Source organism: Puntigrus tetrazona, chromosome 1, assembly GCF_018831695.1.
Source record: "Puntigrus tetrazona isolate hp1 chromosome 1, ASM1883169v1, whole genome shotgun sequence".
In the NCBI taxonomy this organism is placed as follows: Eukaryota; Metazoa; Chordata; class Actinopteri; order Cypriniformes; family Cyprinidae; genus Puntigrus; species Puntigrus tetrazona.
This window is the reverse complement of record NC_056699.1, coordinates 17,053,732-17,078,215: the sequence shown is the minus strand read 5'-3', so window position 1 is coordinate 17,078,215 and position 24,484 is coordinate 17,053,732. Positions and strand designations below refer to the sequence as shown.

At 37.1% G+C, this 24,484-nt stretch overlaps 1 protein-coding gene across 3 annotated transcripts in view; it reads right to left on the bottom strand.

The window, feature by feature from the left end:
* Nucleotides 1-23,160, bottom strand: part of nlgn4xa (neuroligin 4 X-linked a) — a 75,488-nt gene extending 52,328 nt beyond the window's left edge. Inside the window, exons 1-2 of one of the 3 annotated variants that reach the window (XM_043249805.1) lie at nucleotides 22,825-23,160; nucleotides 16,588-17,344 (exon numbers count right to left, since the gene is read on the bottom strand). In XM_043249805.1, coding sequence (XP_043105740.1) covers nucleotides 16,588-17,050 — 463 coding nt within the window. In that variant the 5' untranslated portion in view covers nucleotides 17,051-17,344; nucleotides 22,825-23,160. Of the gene's footprint in view, nucleotides 1-5,858; nucleotides 5,879-16,587; nucleotides 17,345-21,598; nucleotides 21,749-22,824 lie in introns of those variants that run through there. The other 2 variants (XM_043249809.1, XM_043249819.1) reach the window with 2 other exon arrangements.
* Between the last annotated feature and the right edge of the window lie 1,324 nt (nucleotides 23,161-24,484).

Below are 24,484 nucleotides of genomic sequence, written 5' to 3'. Positions count from 1 at the left end.
GGGCGCCAGGCAGCGCACTAATGCGAGTGCATCTATTTTGCAGCTCTTTGCTGGTGTACAACTTTCAGCGTCGCAGCGCCTTTATTGCGCTGGACCATCAGCAAGGCCAGAACCTCCTGTCTAATACTCTGCCTCTCAACCAGGCAGACTAATAGCTGCGCAAGGGCTTCTCGTTTAGTGGAGATGTTACACAAGCATTGTGTTGATGTTTTACCCTTTTTATACAGGTCTAGGATTACCTATCCTGACCCATTACTACCAACGCTGGCAAAACTTTCCACCCACGTAATTGGAGAGCTCTATTATGAAGAATCCTAACTGACAAACTTGACCCAGTAGAAGCAGTTTAGGTACGAATTTCGTGGGCTCCTTCCGAGGAAACTATTTAAATCGTTCTTCGCCACAGCTATTGGAAGGAGAACCATCCAGAAACACATTACGAGAATGGAGTGCTGCCATGAACTTGTTTAAAGTAGATGCCGATACACATCTTAAGGCTCTTCACGGTGAAACCCATAGATCACGGAGACATATCGGAGGGGCTGTTAGCAAAGAAGGCAGCGCATCTATGCACATTTTGCATCCCAGGTGTGTTGAAACTCAACTGGCATTGGAAACCTGCGAAGTTGGCAAACATGTTGGCCCTTGGGATTGATGAGTCGGGGGCTGTTCACCCAGATTGAGTTCTTGCATGCAAAAACATTTACTGCTGTCGCAGTGGAATGGAACCAAACATCTTTATTTTCATAATTGCAAACATACTTTATGGCTAAAGCGTTGCCTTACCCTGTTATTTAAAAATGTATTTGCTCACCCTTTTTGTGTTTCGAATAAAGATATTTTTAATATTCTCTCCTGAGACTTTCATGCATTGACAGTCCACACAACCAACATTTTCAAGCTTCAAAAAGATCATGATACAAGTAATCTAAATGTTCACCTTATTAGTTCATAGAAACAACAGTTTATGTAGTCCATAGCAACGACGAAATCAATCACTTACATTCTGTGCATCTCGTCTATTTTATTTCTTTATCCTTTCCCAGTAGTAGTTGTGTTAGTTACTCATTCAGCTACTCATAATCCTTCTAGAGCATAGAAGAACAGGCAGATGCAAGAATTTGTCTTGTGTGAACGGCCCTTTAGGCGTCCACTCTGACCCCATCCTGTCAGTGCCAAGAGTTTCCCCGCTTAGATGTTATACAAGTTCCCTTTCTTGTTTTGTCTGTGGAACTGTGCAGTGACAAGAAGACACAGGTAAAGAGGACTAGAGAACATGAAAGACAGAAACAAAATAAAAGGAAAAGATATAGAGAAAAAGAGTGTCAGAGAGATAGAGAGAAAAGGGAAGGGAGGAAGGAACGAAAGAAGAGAGTGAGTGGGGGTGACTCAGCAGTGCACACACCCTGGACATTCATCATTGCCAGGACAGGCCGAGGAGGATAATATATTCCCTCATGTGCTGCACGGCACCGCACACATTACTCATCTTTATACAGAGCAAGAACCAGAGAGAAAGAGCTGAATTCTTCATTAGACTCAACAGTTCTTATTAAAGAAATAGTTCACCCAAAAATGAAAATTCTGTCAGCGTTTTCTCATCCTTGTGTCATGCTGAACCTGTATGACTACTATGGAACAATATGGAAGAAGATATTTAGCAGAATGTACTGGCTTTCTGTGCAGAATGTACTCGTCTCTTCTGCTCACTCTTTCTGCTGCATTGATTTGATCAGAAATATTGTGAAATGATTACAATTCAGAATAAAGAATTGTAATTGTCTATTAGAATACATTTTAAAATGTCATTTATCCCTGTGATGCAAAAACAAATTTTTAGCAGACATTAAATCCACTCTGCAGAGTAACATGATGCTTATTATGATTGTAATATGCTGATATGTATATATGAAGAGTTTATTTGCAAAAACAGATTTCAAAAATCATATTTTTGCATCGTGCATTCCAGTTAATCTCAATCAAACTGTAGTTAGGTTATTTTGATAGCATTATAAAGTTACCATTTGTGTGTGTGTGTGTGTGTATGTGTAGTATAATGCATTATAGGTTTTCATAATGTGTGTTGTAATACATTGTATTTTCTCATAAATAATGAAAACCATATTAACATTTAAAATGTATAATGCAACAATGAATTAATAAGCGTTAACAATGTTTTGGTTACAATTACTCATAAGACTGTACAATGTATTATAAGGCATATTACAATGCATAGTTCATGCATTAACACCTTTATAATAGATTACACAAAAGGGATTTAGGTAAAGTGTTACCAAAAAAAAAAAAAAAATAAATACAGAACTGGCCCAAAACGTACGTATAATTGCGTATAAATTAATTAAAATAAATGTATCACGTATTTGTGTTCCACAGAAGAAACTAAGTCATACAGGTTTTGGAAAGATAAGAAAATAATGACTGAATTTTCATTTTTGAATAATCTATTCCCAGAAGTGTTAGTAGGGAGGGATGGCTGTTAATGACCATGCAGTCTGTACAATGCTGAGCTGTTCAGTCAGTCTGTTCAGCTGTAACACAGAATTGTAATGCACAGCAATACAGGGCAGGCACACCAGCGAAAAACATAGCTGTAAAATATAATTAAATGCAATTGTATGCCGATTATTGGCCTCGCATCAAGCCAAAGTCAACCGTGGCTTCTGGACATGCAACATATTTGATATTCATGTACTGCTACTGGGTCTCAAATGTAAGCTTTCAACATCAACCCTTAATAAAGCTGTTAAAGTAATGCCGTGGGCCCTTCATTCAGAGCCCATGTTAACCAATTAAGACATGGTTGACAAGTGATATCCTTTCACTCGTTCATTTCCAAACTAAAGCTCTTTCTTTCTGCGCAGGCTGAGTCTAAAGAGTGTCATCCTTTCAAAGGGACTACAGATGGAAAGAACGGCTTTCTCTTTCATTTCTCTGCATTTAAAGAGTCTTTCTGGGTGAGTTTTTAAAGGTGGCAGGAAATTGCGGAGGCTGGTGCATTGCTGTAGGGTGATTTTGCAGGGGAGTCTTATGGCATAGGTACAACCTCAAGGGAGCCAGGAAGAGTAATTCATCGCCACTGCAGATGTTCGCACAGACAGAGAGCATCGATCCTGCCCTTCTGAAAAAACCCCATCTTCGTCTCTTCAGAACAAGAAGCGTTTGGTGGTGGTACTACATGACTCAACACCGTTTCTTTTAAGGCAGACGGATTTCAGAATGCAGAGATTAAATAGGCATTTTTAAATGTTAATATGCCATCTGGACAACTCAGTCCAAGTCTGTTCATTATATTGCTGATTTTAAAATGACGCAATAAAATTATAAACAAATTCGTACTATTAACTAGTTGCTTATTAGCAAGCTAGCATATTGCCTGTTTATTGGTACGTATACTGTAAAGCACATATTAACGCACATATTAAAAGTAGTTTATTGAGGCAAAAGTCATAGTTAACAGTTAATAGAAAGAAGTGGTCTCCAAACTGAAATGTAACCTACTACATTTAGAAAGCAAAGTTATAGAGATCGTTCAGTCATTTATTAACTGTCGTGTAATTCCAAACCAGTATGAATTTGTTTCATTCTTCTTTCTCTTGTGTTTGTACAACGGAAGTCAATATTCTTCAAAATATTATATTCTGCAGATGAAAGAACGGTTTATAATGACATAGGGGTGAGGTATATGATGACAGACTGATTTTTGTATGGGAACTATCTTCGGTATGGACAATTTTACCATTACGCATTCACACAATGACAGGTCGCTGGAGGAACGCCATCTATTTCAACAAACGTCGTGAGCTACAGTATTTAGATTATCGTTCAGGCTGAACCTTGGAAAAGAGCAGAAATAAGATCTCAAAGATGCTTCTTGTAGTGTTTCCCCAGCTGTCTACAAACACGTGTTTGCTCTATTCCATACAGATACAGGTATCAGAGGGCAATCAGAAAGTACAACATGTCTGGAAAGCAGCAATCAATGATCGCACACATCACTCAGAGATCATGACAGCTGACTCCTCGGCAGCCACAAACCACAGTCAGATCCACTACAGCAATTTATCAGACGCGTCAAGAGACACCACTACATCCTGTGCCCAATACAGATCAATTCAATTATCATATGTTTAACTGACCTGTCTCTTTGTTTCTGTGCCACGTATTAGCCTGCACAGGGTTTCACCTAGTCACTATTATATTATTATGTTGTAATAATAGCAAGCGATTATATATTAACACATAGACTATTTATTTCTGCTCATCAAGCACATATTCTGCATATCTATATTCTACATTTCTAATACTAGCCAGTGCCTAAACACAAAGGGTTAGTTCACCCAAAGAGGACAAAATAAAGCATGTCTGAGTTTGTTTATCGGAACAAACAAAGCTAAGTTTTCATACTTGCATACATAATAAAATTCTGATTGGATTAGTCTGAAAGAAGAAGGTTGTATAACCCTAAGATGCCTTGAGGGTGAGTGAAATAAAGGTTATTTTTCATTTTTGAGTAAATTAACCATTTGTTAACTACTTTACTAACTATTAATAAGTAGCAAATTTGGACTTAATTGTGGCAAAAGTTGTAGCTAATGTAGTTAACAGTGAGAATTTGACCATTTTTTATATTTGAACACACATACACACACACACACATATATATAACAATAATCGGCCAATTAAAATTCAATACGAGCTGCAAAGCATGCTCAAGTAATTGTAATTTGTCGTGAAAAGAATAACTTTTGCCATTCTTTAAAAAGACAACAGACATAAGATACATAACATTACTGCGCTGTATGCGTGACAGTGAGAGATGGAGGGATGAAATATTATCAAGTATGCTAATACACTTTCTTTTTTGTTTTATGTATTTGTTTTATTGCAGCTAAGATAAACCACTATAAAATGCTTTTGAATGAATTGATTGAGTCAATGATTCAACGATCCGTTCACAAAAATATTCTCTTGCTTCTAATCAGCTGATTTATTTCATTTGAATACTACTAACCATTTTAGTTAACCCATGACACTATATCATTTAATTATCATTATCGAAAATTGTATTAGTTTTATTAAAAAAAAATTTTTTTTAAATACATATTTCTTTATTGCGTAACAACAGCTAAAATCATTCACCCTGATTTTCTATTCATTTATTTTACTTTATTTTATTTTATTTCATTTTTTTTTACAATTTGTCTACCGAGTATACAACATACATTAACGTTGCTCTACCCTTTCTTGGCAGCTTATAATGCGTTGTGTCTCACAAAATATTATTTGTCCATGTGTAATGGGATGCAAAAGAGCAAGCCATTAATATTACAGCGAGAAGAGTTTCTTCAACACAGCATCTGACAGGAGTTACAAATGAACAGATTTCCACTGTCAAAACAACACAGGTTAGTGCTCATGCTTCACCGGGCAATGAAGGAAAAATAATGGCAAAACTCAGAAAAAAGAGGGAAACATGACTGTTTAATCATTTCTTTGAGGAGGAGAGGAAAAAAGCATGCAGACTTTCGTCGACCATCTTTCACTTTGCAGCACTGGGAGAAGGTAATGTTTATGTGGAAACAAGTTCTTGTATTTTCTGCAGAGGCAAACTTTAGCCTTTTCACACAGTCCTTCAGCTCTGTGCTATATAGGAGTCGCCAAAGAGGAAAGAGGTGTCAAAAAGGTGATGGTGCGCTTCGATGGCCAAAAAACGTAAGAACCAAATTAAACAAATCTAAAGAAGTCATTACAGGAAAAAAATCGGTTTCGCTTTCATGCAGGTTTCAGGCTGGAATCTTTTTTTGTTGTTAAAAAATGGAACAAATATGGAAAAATACCTTTATTTTCGCCACCCTCATTATTGGTGAAATCATCGCCTTTGACTGTGTTGGCTCCTACTGTCAACAACAGGGGAAAAGTAAAGAGGATAAATGGGGGAACAGATTTTCAAACAGCAGCTTAAATATTAAACGAAAATCATTTTTCAAAAGGTTTTGAAGAAAATCCGCTGAACAAAAAATGATATACTTCTGAATGCATAAATACACGATTACAGCGAAATCTTACTGTTGTAAAATACAAATTATATTAATCACGATCTTCAGTGGTCTTGCATTTTGCTGTGAAAATGAGGGGGAGAATAAAGTGCCAAAAAAACACAAAAAAAACTTGCTTTAAGCAAATGCGGAATGAGCATCGTGATTCTGCTGTTTCTGTAAATGACCTTGGCTCATTACATATGCGGCGCTGTGTGTTAACATTGGCTCACACTGAGAGATCACGCAGGTTCCAATATTTCTTCAGTTAACAGAGGATTGTGGGATGTCAAGCTGTATAAACAAAAGTAAGTAGCATGTAAATCACTAGAGTGTGAACAACACACCCACCCTGCTGGGTCATAAGCACCACACAACAGGGACTATGAGGTTGGACAAGAAAAACAAAAAGACATAACTTTGCCCAGAGGTGATCGAGAATAGATCCTGAATAATTATACGCTTCTTTTGTTTTCTTTTGTCTTATTAGTTTGGGTTTTTCACGCTAAGATATTAATAATGCGCCGCGGTAGTCTCAGCCTAAAGGTTAGACTTTTTAATTAAATAAATGACTGGCATGATACAGTAGGACATTCGATGATTAGCAACCTTGCTAGCATGCATTTCTCTCTTCCTTTCCTGTATGAGTAATGACCCAATAGTAAATGTCGAGTCTTACGAAAAATAAAAAAAGAGGGTTGCGTTTCTGCAGAGATACCGTACCGGTACCGAATTACAAATACAGTAAAACCGTATTAAGGTACGCTCAAAATGTAGTAAGCTGGGAATTATGCTAATGTTAGACATGTAATACGATATCGTTGACAAAAAGAGATGTAGCATTAGCATATATCAATTTTCGCACAGAGTCATGTAGCCTATGTAGCACGGAATTGGAGTTATTGATATTTTCAAAGATGAACTACCAAGATTCGGTTTATATCAAGTCAAATGATATTCTCTTGCATTATTTCTCTGCATCGGGTCTTCAATTTCTCTTTCTTGTAATAAGATGTTCTGTCCCTTGCTGATGAAAAGTAGCCCTACGGCGGGATACTTCCACCATTATACTTCATTTTAGATGCGGTGTGTTCCGTGCGGTGTATTGTTAGGTTCGCATCACACAGATCTACTTGACTTCTAGCTAAACAGCTCTGTCCTGGACTCTAAATCTTTCCCTTCACCAATGCATCAGTGTTACGAATTTTGGCAAACTGCACAGATCCTTTTACATGGTTCTTTCTGAGTAATGACTTCTTTTGTACAACCCTCCTAAAGAGGCTCGTCTTATACAAAGCTCCGCAATGGTGCAGCTTTAAAGTATGTGTTTCCAGCCACGAAAGTGAATGTTGCATGGTTCCAGACTAACATATGAGAGCAGCGGGACCCGTGCCAAGTTTTACAGATGGGGGTTCGGAATGAGTTGATATGGAATAAGTAGACGTACGTAATTTACATTAAAAAATATAAAATGCGTTTACTACACTATTCTTTCTGTTTTCCATTTCAATGCTGTTGTCAGCATTGTTTCGTTTATTTTAGAGTATTCCACGTCCATTTCATACGTTTTGCTGTTTAATATTGCAGTTGTGTGATCAGTGGAGTAAGCACATCTGCTCTGAGGTGAATTTGGCCTGATGTTGGTCTTTTGTTGCAACTTTTTCTTTTGTCTGCTCAGGGGTTTAAAGGAATAACCCTTAAACTTGATCTAACACTGGCTAATATTCCACCAACGTGACACATTAATTAATATTTTATCTCATGCTTCTTTTTCATAAATTTCATTAAAAAAAGTATATATATATATATGTGGTAAGTTTTATAGCCAAAAATCTGTCATGGTGAACATTTTACCAGCCTTGCTGATCTACTTCACAATTTCACATTTAACGTATTATTTTCAACTTTGTGAAATCAATATTTCCGCATCATGCTATTCAAATTGAAAAGTGCAAAGGGCAATGCATTTTGACACTGCATATTACAAACAAACAGTCCCTTTGGAAATGATGTTTCTCGTTTTATTTCACACGTATTCTCTTATTTTACTGAATTGCACAAGCTGTAAAAATGTGAAAATCTAGTAATGTTTTATAACTTACATTAACATTAACAGATATTAGTTGCATAATAATTAAGTTTTGTTTGTAACAAAGTACTGATCTGTTTAGTCAGCATCATCTAAAGATAACTGTTATGAGGTAATGACTTCTGACTAGGTATCAAGAGCTAAAGTATTAATCTTAAAATCGATTCTCATTTTAACACACTAACATATCAAACCAAGCATGACATTGCTAACTAGGACATTTTTCCTAACCTCAGGTCCTCAGGCAATTTAATTGACTTGCTATAAGGAAAGCTGTTTCTTTGTTTGCCTTTCCTTTCATCTAATAATTACTGTCAATATCTAGTAATTAGGCATTATGCCATAAATATAAAACATATAAAACATTTCAGGAAATCATTACTGATCAACTGGGTGAGACATGTCAACCCCTCTCTCTCTCTCTCTCTCTCTCTCTCTCTCTCTATATATATATATATATAGTAGTTATGGTCCAGGATTTTGTCTTGAATAAGACAAATCACTTTCATTTGTTTATAATCTCCTCATAAAAAGGATGAGAATGGCAGATTTTTAATAAAGCAAGCCCAAAGATTTCAAAGCTGAACTGCCCTGGTGGCTCAGTAATTAAGCTAAAGGTGAACTGTCTATGTCAATATTGACCTGGTGGAAAAGAAATTGAAAATGGTCCATGCTTATTAATGATGTGAATCAAAGGATAAATAATTAAAGATGTGCTAATAATTAAACTAATTAAGTCGTAATGCTTTATTAAAGGTCCGCAGAAATGTCTTTACTCTCAGAATAAGCTCTGAATTATTAAAGTTTGTCTGTACAAAAACATGTCGAGTTTTTATAGCATGCGAGATATATACAAGTTTATATATGTTCTAATCAGAATTGTTTTGCATGAGTGATATGTGTTGTCCATGCTAAATATGTAATCTAAGGAGTCACAATGACAATTCTTTGTTGTGTAAAACAGTGACAAAGAAGTACTTGACTTGACTTGAAATATGTATTCTAAGTCGTGTCTCCAAATAAAAAAATGCTGAAAAGTGTATTACACGAAACCTGTCTGCAAGACTGCGAGTCATTTCAGTTTGTTATTTGTCAATTCATATTTCTCTGAAATGGATTCATGAATATCCAACAGGCATTCCAATATCTTATTTAACATGTACAGATGTAAATCCTAAAGAGTTTACTCCATGTACTCAGCTACATCAGCAAGCAAAATGTATGGATATCATTTGGTAGTACATGCAAAAGTCTTCTTTAAATATAAGCCCAATCCTATCTTGGCACATTTGGATTTGTGTGCAATTACTCTTACATCACCAGCAATATGCCTATAAAGTTCACACACAATCTGATAGACATCACACAATCTATTAAACACCCTTATAAAAAGAGCAGTGCAGAGTAAAGGCACTCATGCCACCGCTCTTGAGCATTAAAAAAAAAGAAGTATATCAAACTATGTGGTAACATGCAGTTTTTGTGTGCATACAGTATATAATCATGCTTAGGCATATGTGTCTATGAACACATGGCCCTGCAGTGAAGTTCTATGACATTTGCTTTCTACGGTTGACCGGTTCCACAGACACTTACCCGTGTCTTTCCACTCATCTGACTTCCTGTCAGAGAAAGGAGATCTACTGCCCCACACACTGCTGTGTAATTGCTCTGACATATTCCATATTGCCTTACGAAGCAGTTTTGTTCTCTTAACCGAAATTGGAGAACCAAGGTTCCCTTCACGGTTGTTTTAAACATTAACCTAACCTCTACAGCCTGACTGATGTTAAAAAACAGTCACACTAGCTACCTGGGTGCACTTTTTAGCAAGACACGAAATATGTACCTACAAGTACATATCACTGCAGTTTCCAAAAGAAACGAGGCACTAAAACTCCAGCACCTTTTATTCCTTTTCACACAAATTTTGAGTTTTGATTAATAAAGGTGATGCATTTGAATGTTAGCATCACACGTATCAGGATTTTTTTGTAGACAATAAGTTTTATTCGATATCCCACATAGAGAGGGATACAGAGAGAGTATAGAGAGGAGCTCTGGTTCAAATTAAATGTAACTACAGTTAGACAAAACAACAAATGCCTTTTTATATCAGTTTTGCATTTGTTAACACTATTGGGTAGGTTTAGGGTTGCATTTAGCAGGGCATACTTTCAACATGATAGAGCATCAATGTTTAGCAACAGTCCCTGGATGTTTAACGTAATAAAAACGCAGCAATATGTAGCTATATCAACGTAATAAAAACACTCAGTGGGTTTATTTCTTTGAAAGTGCAGTAAAAATGGTGTTGCGCAAAAAGCACATATACATAATTTTATAAGACCAAATTGGACACTAGTGGGACTAAATGGAACTGCAAAAGTAATGATTGTTATCAAAAATGTTTCCTAAACACTCCTGCACTCAAAAATTGTAATCATCCTTAATTTATAATAATAACGTTGTTTCAAACTTGTGTGGAGCACAAAACTAAATATATATATTTTTTTTTTAAGAATGTTGGTATTGGTATATCTGTATGTTCTTATTGACTGTACTCTTTTCCCAATAACTATCAAGTCAATACAATGTATGTCAAATGAAACCCAAACTGATTAATATTCTATACACATAAGCCTAGCTGTTTTCAAAGCACCACAGTTTTTACATTGCATTGCATGTCGACCTGCAGGTATGATGCCAAGCCCAAACCCACATAACATTCGGTAACACTTTATTTTGATAGTCCACTTTAGACAGATTCTAACACAGAGTTAGCATACATGCAGTTGCAAATGAATGGGAATCAGCTGACATTCAGTTACAAAGTTACTAGCACGTCTAATGTGGGCTATCAAAATAAAGTGTGACCTAACATTCCTACGCACAAAGTGAATAAACAGATTTGATTTATATCTATTTAAATTGGTGTCATTTTATGTAAAAACAAAAAGGAAAAAATAAAATCTAAATATTGTTTAATATAATAGTTTTGACTGATACATATGTCTCAAAAAAGTGATATATAGTTTCATTGCCGCTGTACAGTACATACTAGTTTTGTTTTATACCTTTACAGAACATGCTTTAGAATATATTTTAAATAAATAACTATAAGTACTCAGAAAATTACCTGAAGTTGACCCTACTAGTTACTAGCTGCAAGCTTTTGTAGCTTAAAATGCATGAATTATTCTAGAAATGTTTATTCGCTGCCCTTGAGTCTTTCAGCATTAGCTTACACAAATGACTGCATAAGTGATGTTATGGTTGCATTGGCTTAGACAGATTAGCTTGATGTGCTTACATAAAATTATTTAATTAATGTCAAGACTGAGGAGAATTTTATTCAGAGGTCCCTAAAGCAATTTTAACCGGTAAACGTTCATCTCTATGATTTTGATGTGCTATTAACCAAATGCAAGATTCCACACGAAATAAGACTTGTCCCATTTCATAACTGGAAGTCTTATTTTTTGTTTCATTTCATAGAAGGATTTTCAGCGCTATTCAAGATTATCCAGAAAACCGTACCAGTGCCGAGAGAATGTTTCTAATGTTGGGACCCGCTCTGAAAATGATGAAACCCATGGCCTGTAAAGTAGAGAAAATGTTGCACGTTCTGCTATCATTTGCCATTTTCAGTTCTCGGGATGAATGTTGAAACTTTGGCATTAATATGGTTGTCATATGCAAACCACAAAAAATAATTCACAGGGATACCCTCCACCCCTGTATTAAAAAATAAAAAAAATACACTTTTTTTTCGTTTTCTCCTCAGCACAGGTTGAATCAGTATTTTTAGCATGTACGAAGCACATTTATTAATCCCTTAGTTCAGAAGCTCATTACATTATATTCATTAATAATTCAACCTGAAGAATATGAGAAACTAAGTTACACTAGCTTTGAACACTTTTTTTGGGCTAAGCTTCAAAGGACATCTCATTACCCAGCGGTCGATACTATCCCCACAGCTCAAATAAAGGTTTCACACAAAACACATTAACCACAAGAAATGGCCAATTATTCATAGCTGATTGACAGCAACAAATTAAAAGCCTCAGCGGGGCGCAAAATGAGAGATGATCATACGTGATCGCAATTTGTACCTCAAAGATTCACCTTACAGTATCATATGTTATTTTATGCTTTAAAGGATTAGTTCCAGAATTAACATTTTTGGATAATTTACTTACCTCCATGTCAACCAAGATGTTCATGTCTTTCATTTTTCAGTCAAAAAGAAATTAAGGTTTTTGAGGATTTCGTGTTTTTTTTTTCTCCATATACTGGACTTCAGTGAGAGCCAATGTGTTGAAGGTTAGCATCGCACATATCCAGAATTACATCTATGGGTTTTTATAGATGGTAGGTTTGCTCGGTAGCTCACGGAGTACGGAGATGTGCTTGAGAGTTAAGGATCTCCTGTGTCACTACGGTTTAAAAAAACTGTTCAACTCTGCGTGATGGGGAGTTGAAATGGCACGGTTGCATCAAAAAAGTTTTAGCATATTTCAAACATGATAAGAGCATTAACTTTTAGCAAAAGTCTCTGGATATTCTGAACCGTCGCCATACGTACCCAAGGCAACGTAATAAAAACACAGCAATATGTACCTATATCGATGTAATAAAAACGTGCCGGGGTCCACGTATTGCACCTGCGTTTTAGCGCCACTCAGTGAACATTTCTCTTTGAAGCTGCACCGAAACATGCAGCAAGGTACATAAAAAAAGGAGTTGCACAAAAAGAGGTAGATATTTAGTACCAGGTTGGTAATTTTTTATACACTTTTTAACCAAAACTGCTTGCACTAGCTCTGAGATGAGAGACTTGTTTCCACTCTATAATTGGGAATGCTAACCAGTTTAACTTCAATTGGACTACTCAAAAAACCCATTGATGATTTAGAAAAAGACAGATTTTGAAGCCCACTATACAGAGAAAAAATCCTGTAATGTTTTCCTCAAAATCTCTTTTCGACTGAAGAAAGAAAGACATGAGAAATTTCATGACATGGTGGTTAGTAAATTATTATTATTTTTAGTTAGTTAATATAATATGAATTCTTGATGGAATGGATTTTAAAAACCAGAAACAGTCTTTGGAGAATCTAGTCCATACTGACATGATAATATCACACGTTAGCATCAGCTGCACATTCATGCCATTCCCAGGAGACCACTGCACTAAACTCAATGACTTCACCAGTCTATCTGACATGCTATGTTATCATGCAGGAACAAACTATTAGAAAATAGGCAGACTGTGTGTGTGCGTGACCATAAGGAGATGCACACGGTCAGCGAGAACGCAGGATCACAACAGGTTGGATCTGGAATTTAAATGATGCTCAAAAAGCGTACTGTGTGCCAGGAAAAAAATCACAACATTTTAAAAGCAGCAGCAGACTGAGACGAAAAAAAAAGTGCATAATGGATCCATGAATTAATGTGGTTAACACCGAATTCTGACCCTGCCATCTGTATTGCATCTGAATTCTTTATTCATCAGACAAAGCAATGTTTTTTAATCGTCTAATGTCCAGTTTGGCTAGCCACTGTAGCCTCAGCCTTCTGTTCTTAGCTGACAGAGGAATCTCCTCCGGCCAGCCACTTAAAGATTCAGGGTGGATGGCACTGTTGTTGTACATTGTTATTTTAGTTCTTGCCACCTTCTTGGTCACTTGAACCATTCTAGCCATTCTCTGTCAAACCATCTCATTAACAAAGCACTTTCACCGGCAACTGCTGCTCATCTGAATTCAGTTTTTTTTTTTCTCTCCTCCAAACTCCAGAGACTGTTGTGTCTAACAATCCCAGGAGATCGGCAGCTTCTGAGATGCATTCTGAGATATATTTAGTGGCGTGAAGAAGTTTGAGATGACATTGAAAGTCTGGGATTCAAAATACAACTTCAAGGTGAAAAAGTTTTATGATTTCAAAAAAGAAAGAAATGTTATGACTTTAAATAAGAAATATTTATACGACGGTTCCCTCTTCTAGGTCACTCATCAAATCAGCACATTTGACAGTGTCTGAACTGCTTAGTCAGATTTTGTCGCTTCCATTATAGTTATTTTAAAAACTCCCAAATAATGGCAGAAAATGAATTATTGTGGGTACTGCATATACTTATAAAGTCAATATCAGCTGGATAGGGCTGTCATCAAAGAAGGACAGAACAAAAGCCTGTGAAATACTATGAAAATCCTCAAATTAATTTTATATTGAACTTTTTATCAGATTATTATGCCACCAGACAGGCAAAAATAAAATAAAATAAAATAAAATAAAATAAAACAAAATAAAATAAAATAATAAAATAAAATAAAAGTAATACTAAAAAATTAAATTAAATTAAATTAAATTAAATTAAAATAAAAATGAATTCCCTAAAACTAGTCCTGGCCACTATTATGAACATATAGGCTTACAGGCTGTGGAAGGTCAGTGAGCGGTATTAAATACAGCACATGATCATAGGTGTCAGTTCCCCATTTGCACTACACTAGTAGATCTCAATTATCTTTAAAACAAGACTGGATTTCCGATGTTAGGTTACAGAAGTCCACCCATTGAGATAGACAATGAGGGTTAACAAGCACTGATTTGTCGTGACTGCCTCTTTTCAACATCTTTCTGTTTCTCTGAATAGGTTTTTTTTTTGAATAGTCCAATTGAAATTAAATTGGTTAGCATTCCCAATTAAAGAGTGGAAGGGAGCCCGCATTGTCTCTTCACCCAGACCGTCCCTTCAGGCTGAAGCATTCATTGTGATTAATTCACAACAAAACAGGATGCCACCTCCACAGCCTTCACTCGTAACTGCACTGAGAGATAAAGCCGACTCCGTCACTAACAGACTGCAGTCTCTTTTGTGCGTCTAGCTAACAAAAGAAGCGGGCAACTAAAACACAAAGAGAATTTATGTGTCTCTAACCTGTTTTCTACAGATCAGGAAGTGGTGATCCCGGTTTTCCATTCTAGCTTTGAAGGCCATGCTTTTTCTTTTGATATGGTCTTTGCACTAAAGGGCTTTTTTTTTTTTTATATCTGTCATCCTGCTTCAAAAGTGCCACAACTGCAGAGCAAGTCCCTCTTTGAGTCAAAAATGCCAGGATGGTCCCATATTACATAGGATTTTGAAAAGGGCAATTTGGAGAGCCGAAGCATGATGGGCGGTTAGCGCTTGAAAGCTAACAGGGGATGACCGACTTCGGTACGGCACAAAAGAGGATTGAATTTCAACATCACAGAAGAGACTTTTTTAAGCAAAACTGCAGGCTGTCACAATATGCTGACACATTCTGTTAGAAATGTCCTGCACACTGGTGCAGGAACAGTCATGATTTCAGAATATAGTAACTTTAACTTCAAAAAATCAATAAATAAATATTCCAAGTTCCAAAAAAAATACTGTTATAGATTTTAGTTTTCAGATTGCAATAAACACTATTATAAAAAAGCACTATGTACGGAGCAGCAAGATTCATAACTTCAAGATACAAATTCTCCCCAAATGCCTGAATAATTGAATCCTTGGCAAAATGTTTCATCATGATTATGTTACAATAATAATACAGCGACTATCTGAAGGTGCAAACATGGCTGCTCCACTCTTTGAGAGATTTTCATTTACAATTTAATCTTTTTTCCTTAATCATTCAGTTCAGCTAAATTTAGCTCACTAAATGCAATTCAACACTAATAATTGAACAGTTCAGCGTATATGTGAATTGTTACTATTATACACCTAAATAACAGCAACTTGAATAATAAAGAAAATAAACTAAGATAAGATTTACAGCAGACTACCCAGCTAAGCTTTTGTAGTTGTTGTTTTATTGTTTTTTTGTATGATAATAATCATACAAAAAAAGACTACTTTACTTTGAGTTCATGAGCTTTATCAGCGCTCTAAATGTGATGGGATATCTTGTTACTGTAGTATAGGGACCGAGTCAAATAACTAGATTGGATATTACCGGCATATTGGCTGTTCATTCGTATATTAGCAAAGATTTGGTATGACCATTTCATACATCCTTAATCCTATACAATATCTAAATTTAATTTGACTAACTATTAAAAAGCAAAAGCCATTAGTTATCAGTGATAAATAAAAAAATAAAATAAAAATATTAATCTTTGGAAAACCTTTTTTGGAATGTCAGCAACAATTAGCTGAATTTGGAAAAGCTTTGTAGATCAAGTTGTGATGATGGCAGCTAAGCAAACTAAGCTGCAAAAAAACAACTGAGATCAGCAAACAAACAACGAAACTTGTCCAGAAGAAAACATTAAATATATACATCATATATATATATATATATATATATATATATATATATATATATATATATATATATATATATATATATATATATATATATATATATATATACTATTTTAAAGAAGTAAATGACATACCATCCTCTGTGGGAACATAAATGTTTAAGTACAGGCAGTCTTCGCTTTGATCTTGTACGTAGGTTACAACAGTATCCAAGTTGGCGGTGAACCATACGGGTAACATATCATTGAGTAAAAACCGGTCTTCTAGAAACTGAGGACAAACAGGAGCAAACTGTGTGGCATTTCGAATCCCTGGCCACGACATGGGGGGCTCGGGGGGCTGAAACCTTCTCTCCCCCGTGGGCGGGAGGGCATAGGGAATCCCCAGATACTGTTCCACAGGCCCTAGAATCTCATTGGGCAGAGCCGTTTTCAAGCCTCTTAGCTTGCCGTAGTTTGTCGTGACAATAGGGTGCTGCTGAGCCCTCGTAATGGCTAGCCAAGCAGCCGCAAGCACAATCCAGGTAAAAAGGCGTAGAGTAGCCATTGGATGAATCATGGTGAGTGATATCCATGGGGTTCCTCTGAGTCGTGACATGGTCCAGCTGCGCTTAGCAGAGTTGTTTGAATTCGCGGTCCTCCACTCCTTCCACAGCCAAGGTCAAACCCCGCCCTCAGGCTGCAATGGACAGATGATTGACAGTGCGCCCACCAATCAGATCAGCGATCATGTCACTCCCCCATGCCATGAGGGCGATTCTAGATCTCAGCTGTATTTTTGTTGTTCTTTAACTGCTATCCTTTTGATGAGAAACAAAATGCGGTTCTTTCCCTCTGAGCTGTCCTCTGGTGTAACTACTCCCTCCTTTCAATACCTCCTTTATTGGTTTGCCTGTGGGAAAGAAAAAAACAGCCCATAAATTATCATTCATTGTCAAAATAGAGAAATTGCATTTCCTTCATTATTTTTGCATGCTTTGTGTCAAACATTGGAGGCACCAAGGTAACCTTGCACTGCAGGAGAAAAATATACAACAATAGACGTAAATAGCAAATAAATGCTAACACTTAGACATCATTATACTCTAGATTCAAACAATAGCAAACAATTTTGAAATATGACTCTATGTTTCCATTGACTGGGCCACAATTTGTACAGTAAGTGGTCTGGTAAATTGATAGGCTCAAATAACTGTGTGCGTAGCATTGTAGTGTATACACAAAATATAGTATAGTGTATCTATTTATGAGGTTAGCTGCACTAAATAAGACTGTTTAGAACATATTGATCCGTTTACGTAAAAAAATGTCTATCTGTGAACAAAACAGGCATTTTGATTGAACCAGTTATGTTTTAGAGCAACAAAACATAGAGTTTGATATATGTACATTTTCTCTTTTCTACGTATGACTTTGGAGTGTTTTATGACTTTTAGTTGTCATTGTGAATTTTCAACATGCATGTATTTGGCAGGCCCTTTTATCTAAAGCAACTTACATCACATGCAAGGCAAACATTTGATCAGTCCGTGCATCCCCTGGCATTCAAAACAGTGACCTTCAAGGAGTTTTGTATTTGTGCACCATGATTACTCTTCATAGTCATCATCAGTAAAATCATGAGATGTGAAGTCATTGGGCACAATCAGAGCACGAAAATCATTATGGTCTGTCATTTATCCATTATCCTTTGACTGTAGTCTGTTGTTCAAGTACAAATTTGGGAATTTAGCAATAGAAAACAGATTGCGTGATTACGAAAAGCACGAATGTCACGAAAGACATCGGTTTGAGACTCCTCGGGATTTGGAAATGCTAAAGGTCACAGTGTTTTGTTTTTTTTTCCAGGAATCTTTCCAGGAAGATCCTCCGGTATAAATCATATGCACACAAAAGAAATTTCCTTAGAGATATATATTGGAGTAGACATGAATACACATTTCCCTCTGATTTAACTACATGTGAATTGTAAAATGGTATGTCTGCATCGCATTTACTGTCTGAACAAATGATAATCTTTCCACCTGAATGAACAGACAGAAGAAGCCCACAAAGCTGAGAGAAGATTATGCACAAGAAATGCTACCCAGCGTGCGAATTTAAATAATGAATGTTTCATGCATTTCATCCACATACAAGAAAGAGGAGGAAAGAGAGTGGGTGTGAAAACAAGAATCGAGAAGATCCTCATCAGTTGGTGTTTTTGATACTCTTGAACTTCAACAACTTCAACCGTAGCTCTGACTTGTATAACTTCATATACAGTTCAAGATCACCACATGGATTGCTCATGCACACTTGCCTCAAATTACCGAACTAGGCTCGCTGGAACCTCTGGAGGGAAACTTTAATGACTTGAGTCCTTGAGTAAATCTGCAAGTGATGAACTGTTTGGTTCGCTCTGATCCCTCCATTAATAGCTCTGTCAGTGAAAGCGAAGCGAAGTTTCCTATGAGACTGTTCTCGAATCAGTACCTCTTATTTAAATAGTCGTAAAAGGGCATCGTTTCTCCAACATCTTCGAAATACGGTGTGTTTAACAGATGTCACGCCCAGCGTTATCTACTCTGCCATTTTCAAAGCCTGTCTAAATAATTCTTCAGGAATCTAAGATTGATTGATGTAACTTTTTCATTTCCTCATATCTCAAAGCAATTTCAGCGAAGATCAGATGGTAGATAGTATAACCCAAGGAAAGTTAATTGTGCGAACAAAGCAGTGATGATATAATAGACTCATTGAGACAGTCACATTAACTGAAATTGGTGTTGAGCAATGCTAAATTACAAAAGGATTAGGGTTATCTTCACTTTCCCACTTCATGACTAAAACGAGAGGATGTTTTTAAGCACTGCCAGTCACAAGAGGAAACTAGGAAGCGCAAGAAAACAAACAACACGGAAGCATTTTACAGCATTTTGAAAGGTGATATTCCTCTAAGGCAGCATCTAATGAAGGGGTACCACTTTAATAAGGCTTGAGTCCCAGTGCACATGACATGCTTTAAAAGATCTTTATTGGTGGTCTCAGAAAGACCCATCCCATAACACCCTGGGGTTTTAAGTCCAGTCTTTTTTAAAATTAAAACCATCATTTAGCTCAGATATCAAGACTGCTGTGTGCACTCAGCAATGGCTTCATTATAAACGGATACAAAAAAGGGGGGAAATGTTTTCTCTTGAAATAAAACACATTTTAATAGACTCAACAAACAACTAACAAATAAGACAGCATTATCCATCAACGGGACTTTATTGATCTAAGAGGTATGACTACTGGTTTTTAAGTTTTAACCTTTCGTTAGTTCTTTCTTTGCCATTTATCATTACATATAATGACACTGAGATGGGCATTTCAGAAAACCTTTCACGTACATATTTTGTCCTCTGAAGCAGATGGGCCTGCATGTCTGGCCGGCAATTTAATTTCCAATACAGACAAAAAGCTATGTAGCATCCACCGCTTTGCATGCACTCTCGTTCTGATGTCTAGCTAGAGCAGCCAAGAGGGATTTATTCAATAACTTTACGCCAATATCGCTACATCCTCAAGCAATGCCTACATCTAAGAAGCTCAGTATACGGAGGTACTTTCTGCCAAAGTACCACATTACAACGAAAAAGAACAAAGAACAAATTTGACCATACTGGCTGCCAGCCCAAAGAAATATTTCACCTAAAATTATTTTTTTTTATTTGGTAATTTACTCACCCTCATATTGTCGAAAATCTTCATGAACGCTTTCTCAGAAAAAAAAATGTTGTCCACAAAATTGGACCCCACTTTTATAAATATTTCTTAAAATAAGTAAATAAATAAATAAGGTTTTCCAGTGTTAAATGCATGAAATATTTTCGGAAGAGAGAACGTGTTATATTTAGATAAAGGTGATTTTTTTAAAAAAGGTAAAAGGTCTATTCTAAATGTTCTGTACGCTTTGCTTAAATGCACCCTTGATACGTGAGCGAGTATGACAAATAAAAAGAAGAGAAATGAGACCAAAGAGAATAAAAGGAGAGAAAATAGCATTCGCTGCCTCTGTGATCACCGAAGATAACTCGTGCGAATCTCAATGAAGGTTCCGAGTCTCTCTCTGAATTTTAATTATAATAAATGATCTGCTTGAAGGAGGCTTTAACAATCGCACTGTTCAAAGAGTGACTCGTGACACACAGGAGACAGTATCGATTTGGTCCGAGAGATAGACAAAAGACCATGGAATAAAGCATAGACAGCGCTGTGACCTTTGGGTGAACTTCGGATAAACGTTGTGCAATTCCGCTGCAAATGCACCTGCTATGACTTATTCAACATGGCGTCTGGGCTGGCAAGTCAGCTGGAATTTGTTTTCTCAAGCTGTATTCTCTCATTCTATCTTTCTTTCTGAGTGTGGACAGGAGCCCCAGAAAGCAGAGAGAGAGAGAGAGAGAGAGAGAGAGAGAGAGAGAGAGAGAGAGAGAGAGAGAGAGAAAATTATTCATTCAAAGGTGACACTCAAAGCCAACCACTGATCCTATCAAGACCAGAATTAATTTTGCTTTGGAAAGGACCATGCCTATTTTTACTAAATATTATATATATATATATATATATATATATATATATATATATATATATATATATATATATATATATATATATATATATATATTTGTATGTGGCTTATTCAAAACAACTGTGATGATTACAAGTATGATTGCACAAACCATAAAAGGTATTTCCCGTTGTCTATCCAAAACAATATTTCATCCTGAGACCCGTCAACACTCTATTATGACACTTGTATTAACGTTTTATAAAACTAACAATTTGCTTCCAAGTTTGAACACACCTTTGTGTCAAAATATGCATGTTTTGCATCAGATAATCTGCAACAAGCACCACAACGAATTATTTAGATAATACAAATATTCATGAACATCATGAAAAAAGCACTCTTTTACGCTTACTACAGATAACAATCAAGTTGCACACATGGTACACTGTAGGCCATCTTAAGTTACAGCACGCAATGAATTTACTCTCATTTTACTGTTGGAAAGTTGGAAAGTTACAGGTCAAAGCATAAAAAAACATAACTGATCAAAAACCAATGCCGTCCTCGTGAATAAAGTAGCATGCATGCAGATAAACACGCTTAGCCTACCTAAAATAAGATCCATCGCCAGTCAGTTTTTAAATTAGTTCCTACATAGAAAGTACAGCTAATTGTGTCTTTAGAGATTTTCATTACATAGAGACTGAAGTTGTTGGCGCTTTTCAATTTACGGTAATTATGAACCGTATTTCTCCACTTAAACCGACTCGCGTTCTGACGAAGTGAAGGTTAAAACGCCGTGCAGCGCGAATGTTCGAGAGGCGGCCCGGTTTCCCCTCCTCGCTCCGTCCCCAAAACACGCACGTATTCAGGAGATGTCCACAGTACCACCTTGTGGTTCGCCGCTGTATAAGCGGGACGGCTCGGGCTGAGACAGTGGTCCCTGTGATGAGAAAGTCTGGACCCGCCGCATCTTTTGAGGAGAATGTGGTTCGTCTGTAACCACAACAAAGCCGGGCGAAAGTTAAGCAACAAAACGCGCCACACTGCCGCTTCTTCAGCCTCCGGTCCGAGCGCACCTTCTAAGTGTCCCGTTGCTTGATAGCCCCTTGCGTTTTATCGCGAACGCAATACGTTTTAAAAACCAACCTCGCGTTTCTTTCAGCCCCCCCGGCCCCGACGTTATGGCTCTCGAGAAAGCGAATTTCGAAAGATTTATCGTACTTTAAAAGCCGAGTGAGCGATTGACGCAAATGTGGATGTGAACCGCTACAAACGTGCAATGGAGAAAACAATAACGCGTCAATCAGCATAGCATCTTGTGCCAAGGTTTAGTTAGCCACAGGTAAGAAGTGATGTACCGAAACACTTCTACCACACGAACCCTCAGCTAAAAACATTTCCCCTCAATAAGTGCGTACATATATTACTATGACTCATGTGAAAGGCTCTTTTATCCAGCGCTTCAGCTTAAAATGTAGATTCGGACACTAATGATGGAGAGCACAATAAGGGTTTTATTGAGTATAACGATGATTTGGATGAGGGGGGGAAACGTCTACGCGAATTGCATTGCCCACAAACTACTGAAACAGTTTGTAGGGTCAGCCTTTTTCATGCAAATCAGCGCGAGTAGCCGGAGCGAATTAAACACTCGAAGCAAAATCGTTGCATCGTTCGTCCGGATGGATGAAGCTTTCGGAGAGCGAGAGAGAGGGAAAATCCCGGGAACCAGCGGCGGATAAGCGGGTACGCGGCGTCTGGCAAACAGTTCAACTCTGTGTAAGCACGATATAAAAGATACTTTCACTTCCAGGGCTGCTCTCGTGGCTTACCTTTGCGGTATCCGCATCGTACGGCTTCTGTCCTGCCGCCGCGACTTCCTGAGGTACGGTCAAAATGTATGTGCCACACAAGGGAAAAAAATCTAACTCCGTTCTGCCCCTGTTAAAATCCAACGTGATGCTGCCGTCCGAAAGAGAGGTTGCACTCCGGGGACTGTTCAGCAGAGACGCGGCAACATATCTGATGTAAATGACCCACATAGATTAAGGTAATTCATTGAAATCACTGCGGAGGAACAGTAAATTGTAGAGAATCTGATTGTCTCCATAGAAAGAGGCAGCACTGACTGGGAAAAAAAGAGATTAAAGGGAGAGAGACTGAGGCTGTATCAGCTCTCTCTCTCTCTCTCTCTCTCTCTCTCTCTCTCTCTCTCTCTCTCTCTCTCTCTCTCTCTCTCTCTCTGGTTGCCATTGGACTGCACTGAATGAAATTTACAATGCCTACAACCAATAGATTGCCGCATTCACTCTATCACCCTTTAACCAGCTTTGATACATTTATAATAGCTGCGTTTGTGGTTGTTTTGGTTTACAGCTATGTATAAGCAATATCAAGGAAGTACGAGTGCCGTTGTACTGAATATATACATGGCCATATGGTTTGGTTCCCCGCTCGATCATTTCACAGTTTACTTTTCAACGGAAATTAGACAGTCGGGCTGTGTATTTTACTTCCGCCAACTGAGATTGTTTCAAAAGAGGTCAAACTTCTGAAATTGAAAATCGGCAAGCAATTTACACACCGGAAAAACAGTCTGGAACAGTGTATGATTTGCCTTCTCAGTGTGAGCTCCAGTCCGGGTTTTTATCGAGCTCCTCGTCAGGTTTTCTCTGCTCTGAGTCATCATTGAGAAAATGTATAGATGGTCTGACTTTCAGCATACTCTGCAGTTTCTGGCTGAAAATGATAAAAGCGTGATCACGGTAATATCAACAGGAATCTATGTGATGAGGAATTCCAAAAAAAGATTTCACATCAGTTCGTATTTGTCATGGACATTTGCTGGGGCGATCAATGGAGAGCTGTCCATTATTCGTAATGGCAATTTCAGATAACCATTTCTTCAACTCTACAATGATAAACATCTGCAGAAAAAGTCTGTTTCCGCTATGCACTGCTCGCATGCTCTTGTCCACAAACAGTGAAATGTTCTAGTACTAATGACTGGAAATTACTGGATACTTTTTTTTTCCCTGACACTTCTGTCACCCAATCTAGTTTGGGTTCCTTGCCTCTTATGCCTATGGCTTGCTTATTTGGGGTCAAAAGACTTAATGCATTTAGGTAATCAGAACTACAGTAACGCTTTTTTTATATATAGAAGGAAATATCTGAGTTACTTTTTTAAATAAGTAACTGTTTTCCTCATCTTGGCTGACCGCTCTTGTGTTGCCATGTTGAGAGAAATGTTGTAGAGTAAGTACATAGGCATTGAGTATGCTTAACTCATCTCACCTGCACAAAAACGAATTCAATATTCGTCAAAATGAAGAAAAACTGTCAAATGCAAACTTTAAATGTTCTACAATGCTGCAATAATTAAATATGTTAAATAAGACAAATATCATTTATGTGTTTATTCCCATTTTATAAACCCACGTCTTTGCTACTGACCTTCGATGATCCAATTCAACCATACTAAGCAAAAAA